We start from the raw sequence: 8050 nt of genomic DNA on the forward strand, positions 1-8050 counted from the left end.
TTAGGGAAAATAAAAAATCACATGGACCAAGTCTCTATGCCCCCAGGGCTAGGGTTCTATGCATGCACTGCTGCTTCTGTCTCTCCTGTGGGCTCCCTGGATCAGAACGCAGGTACCCATACTTGGGCATGAGACATCTCTGCAATCCTAAACCCGGGTCTTTATGCCAAATGTGTTTGAGGCACTTAGTGTGACCTGTCTTTGAGTAAGCCAAAGCTTGTTCATGGAGCAAAAGGGTCAAAGGACAAGCTACCACCCCAATATCCAGAAGAGGCCAACTTGGTCTGGTAGAAGGTGTTATGTGACAAAATTGTTGCTTCTGACTATCCTTGCATGTGCTAGACTCGCTGTGCACTGTGAGCTACATTGCTTCTGGTCCCTAGACATTCACAGGTTTATTACACAAGGAGCAAAAAGGACCTTGCCCAGACACTACCTACAGCTCCTATTTCACGGATGAGCAGCCAGCTTGTCAGGGTGCAGCTCATGCCTCCTGGGTCCCAGAGACCCTAGGCTTTGGAATATTATCTCTCCCTGGTGTCGGCAGGGAACATGATACTTGAGGGTCGCAAATGCCTACGTGTGGCCTACCTGAATGCTGATGCTCCTGTCTTACAGACAAGTCCATCCTTATGGGCATCTCCTGTTCTGACCTGGAGAAGACCATGTCCAAGCCCCCTGACTGCCTGCCTCGGATGCTCAGGGGCACCCCCAGACAGCGGGTGTTCACCCTCTTCATTATCAGCTTCAAGTTCTCATTCTTGGTCTCCATTCTAATCTACTGGCACACGGTGGGTGCACCTAAGGACCAAAGACAGCAGTATAGCCTACCAGTGGACTTCCCCTGCCCCCAGCTGGCCTTTCCTAGAGTCTCCACCCCAGGCAACATCTTCTTTCTAGAGACATCAGACAGGATCAGTCCCAGCTTTCTGTTTATGTGTTCAGTGGAATCAGCTGCCAGGGCACACCCTGAGTCCCAGGTGGTGGTACTCATGAAAGGGCTGCCTAGAGACACTACAGCCCGGCCCCGGAACCTCGGCATCTCTCTTCTGAGCTGCTTTCCCAATGTCCGGATACGACCTCTGGACCTGCGAGAACTGTTTGAGGACACGCCACTGGCAGCCTGGTACTCGAAGGCACAGCACAGGTGGGAGCCCTACCTGTTGCCAGTACTGTCTGATGCTTCCCGGATTGCACTCCTCTGGAAGTTTGGTGGCATCTACCTGGACACAGACTTCATCGTCCTCAAGAACCTTCGAAACCTGACCAACATGCTGGGCACCCAATCCCGCTATGTCCTAAACGGTGCCTTCCTAGCCTTCGAGCGCAAGCATGAGTTCTTGAAACTGTGTATACGTGACTTTGTGACCCACTACAATGGTTGGATTTGGGGCCACCAGGGCCCCCAACTGCTTACCCGAGTCTTCAAGAGGTGGTGTTCCATCCACAGCCTGAAAGAGAGCCATGCTTGCCGTGGGGTCACTGCCCTGCCCCCTGAAGCCTTCTACCCCATCCCCTGGCAGAACTGGAAGAAATACTTTGAAGACATCAGCCCCGCGGGGCTGGTCCAGCTGTTCAATGCCACCTATGCTGTCCACGTGTGGAACAAGAAAAGTCAGGGTACACATCTAGAGGCCACGTCCAGGGCTCTGCTGGCCCAGTTACATGCTCGCTACTGCCCTACGACACACAGAGCCATGAAAATGTACTTGTGACAGCCTAGCAGGCTGCAGCCTTATCAACATTGTCACTGCCTTTCCAGGGAGGCAAGATGAGCAGACAGGAAAAAAGGGGCTCTGAGATGCTACTGTTGACTTTGCAGGAGACCAAGCTGGCCTGGGAAACATATGCCACTTCCAAACCTGCCCCTCCAGGCCAGAGGGAGACTGGGAGATACACTTTGTCCAGTGTTCTAGGCGAACCAGTGATTCCCAAATTACTAGCATCTGGGGTCTTAACGGGCTAGATCACAACACTGAAGAGGGCTGGAGCGATGGCTGCTCTTTCAGAGGTCCTAAGTTTAATTCCCAGCAACCACGTGGTGGCTCACATCCATCTGTAATGGGGATTCAATGCCCTCTTCTGGTGTGTCTGGAGATGACAGTGTCATATACATAAATAAATAAATCTTAAAAAAAAAAAACAGGGAGCGTTCTAAGGTGGGTGAAAGACTGTTGTTGGTTCGAGGTACAGTCAGAAGCACAGCTCTGAAAAACCTTTGTAGAAATGTGGAGGAGTAGAGCTCCCTGGGAACACCATCTTTCCTCCCCTGGGACACTGCTCTGAAGATCTGTCACAGCCTGTTCCAGTGTCCAGGGATGTGGAAATTCGTTAGGCTCCAAAGAAAATGGTTTTAAATCTTTTCCCTGTTGTAGACACTAGGGGCTATCATAAAAGTGACTCATCGACATGTAACGCCACATGGTCACATAGCACACATGTGAACTTAGACTTCTGTGCTCACTGTTCTACAAATGGGGACAGGCTGGAGGGTGGTCATTTCACTGGGGTCACAAAATTCACTTGGAGAGGCTGTGCTCGAAGCAGGCCGGGGCTGGCTGACAATGGGAGCAGCCTGTGGTTTTACCTCACTTCTCAAGGCTCCCAGTTAGCCGAAGTGGAGTTCCAGCCTACTTGGGACCCTTAATAAGCCTAGATTTATTTTAGCCTAAATGGGGTTCAGTGTGAACCACAGGCATGGGAATAGGGGCTAGCCTTAGCCAAGCCTGGAAGGGAACTCTGGCCTCACCCTGGAAGCCTGGCCTGGGTACTGGACTTCTGGAAGTGTCCTGCTATGCAGTACTAGGAACATCTCTGCAGCCACAGCTGATTCTTCGCTTGGATGGGTGGGAAGCCAGGAGGCTGCTGGGAGCCCTTAACTGCTCTCCAGCCTCTGTGTGCTGCCTGCACTTGGGCAGTGAAGAGATGAGTTGTCTGGTTCCAAAGGTATCCAAGACCTGGAGGTTTTTGGTGATGACAATAAATTAATTGTAAGCCGGTTATTTCTCTAGTCAGTCATAACTATCATTTGAAAAGGTCTCCACCGAAGGGGCTGGAGTGATGATGGCTCGTCCATTAAGAGCACTTTTGCTACTTTTCCAGAGGACTCGAGATTGCTTGCCCAAGTTTGGGGCAAGTTTGGCAGCTCACAACCACCTATAACTCCAGCCCCAAGAACCCTGATGTCTTCTGGATTCCGCTAGCTCCTGAGCTCACGTGCACACGCGCACACACACACACACACACACACACACACACACACACAGTCTCTACAGTCCAGGATGGCTGCTGTGCAATCTTCAGGAATTCTCCTGTTTCAGTCTCCCAAGAGGAGATTACAGGCATGAGCTACCTGGCTCAGCTTCCTCGATCTTTAATTTCTTGCTGCTTTAGAACTGCAGGCATTATTCTAACAACACACACACTCTTTGTGAAAAAGTGAAATAACCCTTTAGGTTTGGGGGTTCAGTCTCATGAGAGTTAAACATGCTTGAACACAGGAGTGAAATACATCTCTCCCTCCCCATAAACTCTTCCGTAGCTCTCTGGAAAAACAAAACACTTAGGCACACTGCTCAAGGCCTTCCTATAACTATTCATACTAAACTAATTTTTGGCCCCTTAGAACTCTTTCTCATAGCAGCATCTTAACACCATGCCTCTGCCATGTTTCCTGCAATGCTTCTCCCAAACCACCTCTTGTTGCTAACCCACAATGCAGACTTGCCTCTTTGGAAGCCTGGGACTGAGCCTCCTCCAGCCACACAGTACCTCGGGATCATCCCAGTTTAGCCAAATGCATCTCAGGTTCATTCCCAGGGCCCCTCTGCAGGATGAAGCAGTGGCAGAGTGCTCTCTGACCTCTGGGCAGGCCCTTCTGACAGATCCAGGAGGCAGCCCTGGTCCCAGACCTTCCTCAAGTCATGGCTAGCTGGGCCATATCCAAAAGCAGCGATCGAATGTTAGAGAATCAACAACTAAACAGAGAGGTTCTTTGTTTTCTTCCACCCTTCATCCAAACAGCCCATGTCTTGCCCATCCACTTCACTCTGGACCTCTTATTCCAGCTGCCATAAACTGCCAGTCAAAATACAGTGTGCCAGAAATAACAGCCTACCCAGGTGAGTAGGCAGAAAGTAGGGAGGCAGGACCTGGAGGACAGGAGCCGAGGGCTGACTCATTCCCAGATGAGAGGCCTTGAGGCCCAGTGAGGGGATCCCAGCATCCAGCATCACAGGCTTCCTTCATGTACTGGGCTGGGAAGTCTAGTTTAATGTCCAGCTTAAAGCCCTTTGCCAGCCGCCAGCCTCTGAGTTGTGGCCAGTTTAGGCTTGTTCCTGTTTTGCAAAAAGGAGCTGAGCCATGCTGGCTTCAGTGTGGACTATCAGAGGAGCCACACTGTGTGCACTCAAATCCTTCATTATCACATCCTATCTTCCACATCGGGAAGTGGAGGTTCGGTCCAGACCCTATGTGATGTTAGCGATGTATAGGTACAGGCTTGTGGAGCTGTGTGGGCTGGGAGCTTGGGATTCTCATGACTTCAGTGCATCCACAGACTAGACCCTCAGTCCAGGCCCAACCCCCCAGAGAGTGGATACCCTGGCAACCTCAGGCTGCCTCTCTCTGGATGCGCAGCTGGATTCTGAGAAAGGAAAGGGGAGAGGCTGCCTGGGTAGAATGTGTTCCCTGTGCTATGGTTTCTCACTGACTGGTCTGTTCACAGATAATTTTTGCCCATGGCTGAGGACAACAGAACCCGGAGGGGCCCACGGCAAGTTATGTATCAGTTACCTAATGAAGATTCCAGGCTGGCCAGCCAGGCACTGGCCAGCAGGAAAGTCTTTCTCAGAAGCTCAGGGATAGGGGACTAATTTTTCCCGCTCCTATATCGACATTAAGCCTCTTGTTTAAATATTAAATTGGACCTTGCTCCATCGGAGCACTTGAACAGAGGCCAAGGATCGAAGAGCACTGTGGACCCCATTCCCGGAAGTCTGCTTTCTTGCTGGACTTACAAGCCTCTGCTTAGGCTCAGCTGGGCGCTAGGCATGCTGGGAGTTTTGTGAGGCTGGAGGTCTAGAGTGGGCAAAGATTCAAGTATGATCTCTCCTGGAGCAGGGCAGTGGAGAAAGCAAGCATCTCCTACTTAGGGTCTCTTCCTGTGATAAAACACGACCAAGAGCAACTTGGGGAGGAAAGGGGTTATGTCATCTTTCCGTCTGGAGTCTGTCATCCAGTGAAGTCAGGGCAGGAATGCACACAGGCAGGAACTGGTACAGAAGCCATGGAGGGGATAATGCTTATTGGCTCGCCCCTCCTGGCTAGCACAGCTTGCTTTCTTATGGAACCGGTGACCACCTGCCCAAAGATGGCCCCACGGATCATGGGCTGGGCCTTCTAATATCATTAATTAAGAAAATGCACCCAGGCTGCCTCATAGGCCAATCTGGTGAAGGCATTTCCTCAGCTGAGTTTTTTCTTTCTTTCTTTCTTTCTTTTTTTTTTTTTATGAGACGTATTTATTACGTATAAATACATTGTAGCTATCTTAAGACAAACCAGAAGAGGGAATCAGATCTCATTACAGATGGCTGTGAGCCACCATGAGGTTGCTGGGATTTGAACTCAGGACCTCTGGAAGAGCAGTCAGTGCTCTTAACCACTGAGCCATCTCTCCAGGCCAAGGTTTGTTTTTTTTTGTTTTTTGTTTTTCCCAAATGATGTCAGTTTTGTGTCCTGTTGACATAAAACCAGCCAGCAATAAAGTACTTCCAGTAGAATCTGAAAAAAAAAAACAAAACAAAACAAAAACAAAAACATTTATTTGGTGGTGACAGGGAAGTGGAAACCAGAAGCCATTCCTCATGTCCTTAAGCCACCAACAAAACCCAAATTCCACCCAGTTTAGTCAACTCCCAAAGGGAAGCAAGTGGGACCCCAGAGGCACCTAGCTGCCACTGCAAAACTTCCTATTTGTCCATGACAGATTGGAACAGTATCCTGAAAGCTGCTATAACAAAAAAAAAAAAAAAAAAAAAAAAAAAAAGGCCCAGTGATTTGCAAAAATCGTGTCTTCCTCACATGGTCAAAAGCCAGTCTTGTCTCAGCCTTCCCTGGGCTGTAGTTTGTAAAGGATTCAACTATGGCCACTTTCCAGTCAACCAAACAGGTGTACACTAGTGTCTAAGGACATAATTCAGTTGCGTGACTCGAATTTTGCTCACATCCCATCTGGCTGAACATAACATGACCACATTCTACACAGGCACTGAAGAAGAGGAAGGAAAGTAGAACCTCAAGCTAAATGACCTAAGGCTAGTTCCCTCTAATGATGACTGCCTCTGCCATCGATCTATCCGAGAGCCTGACGTCATCACTCCTGAGCCCTGGCGCGGGGAAGACCCATGGCTGCTTGCTAAATGAATGGAAGAGACCCTGGTAGCCGAATGAATAAAACAGGGTTCCTGCTATCGTTTGCTGTTGAATGCCCTAAAGGTGTATTCCTGGGAAATGGTGGAACTTCAGTGCTTCAGCCTGATAGAAGATTTTTAAGGCAATGGAAGGCATGCCCTCAAATTTTGGGACCCGGTCCCTTCCTGTTTTGCTCACTAGGGTAAAGCAAGCATTGTGCTCTCTCCCTTCCCATCCAGCACCCCACCAGAAGTCTAATACCTGCTTAGCCATGGATTGTAATGTCTACAATTCTGAGCCAAAACAAACCCTTCTCTTTCTCAAGCTGACTATCCAGCCTGGGCCTCTCTTAGAGTCACGGCAAACCAGCAGCGTGCTTAGTCAGGAACCTTGCCAACTATTTTATCACAAAGAATGCACAAAGCACAGAGGTATGCCCAGTAAGCTCGGCACTTGTGAGGTAGAGGTAGAAGGATCCCAAGTTCATGGCCAACCTCAGCTATGTATTAAGTTTGAGGCTAGCCTGAGCTACATAAGATCCTGTCTGAAAAGAAAATCAGAAAGGGAAGGGAGAATGTAATAGGCAACTTAGAAAAAGAAGTGAGACAAGCCATTAGAAGGGGCGGAGAGGAAGAACAAGGAGTGGTCTCTCAAGAAGCAGCTGCCACACCCGGAGATGGGCTTGGGGAGAGGAGGCAGACACCCTTGAGCTGGTGTTTGAAGCAGCTACACAGTGGGAACAATGCAGTGGAACCCTATTTGGGGTATTCTGGGAAGTTAGCAACTGGTAGGAAAGGCCTGCCTTCGGTGTCTGAAGGATGACCTAGTCCCTGAGGCTCCAAGTAAGAAGGAACAGGGTGAGAGGGTCTCTTCCGGCAGGGCCTGGGCCACATTCTTCCACCCTGGCCTATCCCTCCAGGATCAGGCTGGGACTGCAAACAGCAGGACTCACTCCAGCATCCCGGGTTTCCGGCTACCTGCTTCAGGCTTTGGTGATACCATCAGCTTTCCAGGTGTCCGGAACTGGGAAGGGCTTTTCTGTGACATGGACTTCCCTGTAGGGAACACAGGTCTTTGTGCTCACCAGTACAGCCTTCCTGTAGATTTGTTTTTCTCAGTCTATCTGAAGAACCCATCCTCATGGAAGGTATCCCATGTGCTATTCAAAGGGTTTTGATGGATTTCGTTTACTTTGTTCCTTGGAGATTTAGATAGGCTCTGCTGTGAATGCAGGTTTGAGTTAATCATCACAAGGATAGTCTATCACCAGAACGTGCTGTGTTTAGAAACGCCTAAACTAAACACTTCAGAGTCTGCTCCTAAAGTTTGAGCTCACTGGAATTTTGAACTGCCTCCCATGACTCCTTCCTCAGCTCTCCATTAAAGTCACAGAGACCCTCAAATTTCCCTACTTCCCTACCGGTGTAGGATATTGGATAGCACTGTCAATCCAAGATTTTGTTATTTACTGAAAAAATAAACCTGTTTCTAGTGGCTTGGTTCAGCCTTAGCATATACCTTTAATCCCTCTGGCTGGAATACAAGCACGCCCTTAGTACACACCTGAAGAAGGAAGCAGCCATGTTTGAAGTGATGTCTAATTGAGTGGCAGACAAAGTGATGAATCAGAGAAAGA

At 49.3% G+C, this 8050-nt stretch overlaps 1 protein-coding gene across 1 annotated transcript; it reads left to right on the top strand.

The window, feature by feature from the left end:
- Positions 1-665: 665 nt before the first annotated feature.
- On the top strand, positions 666-1715 carry A4GALT (alpha 1,4-galactosyltransferase (P1PK blood group); the record flags this gene model as incomplete). Its single annotated transcript, XM_080939244.1, has 1 exon — positions 666-1715. One exon carries the CDS (start codon positions 666-668, stop codon positions 1713-1715), a length of 1050 nt encoding a protein of 349 aa, XP_080795370.1.
- Positions 1716-8050: the final 6335 nt, after the last annotated feature.

This window comes from Micromys minutus (assembly GCF_963924665.1).
Source record: "Micromys minutus genome assembly, chromosome: 27".
In the NCBI taxonomy this organism is placed as follows: Eukaryota; Metazoa; Chordata; class Mammalia; order Rodentia; family Muridae; genus Micromys; species Micromys minutus.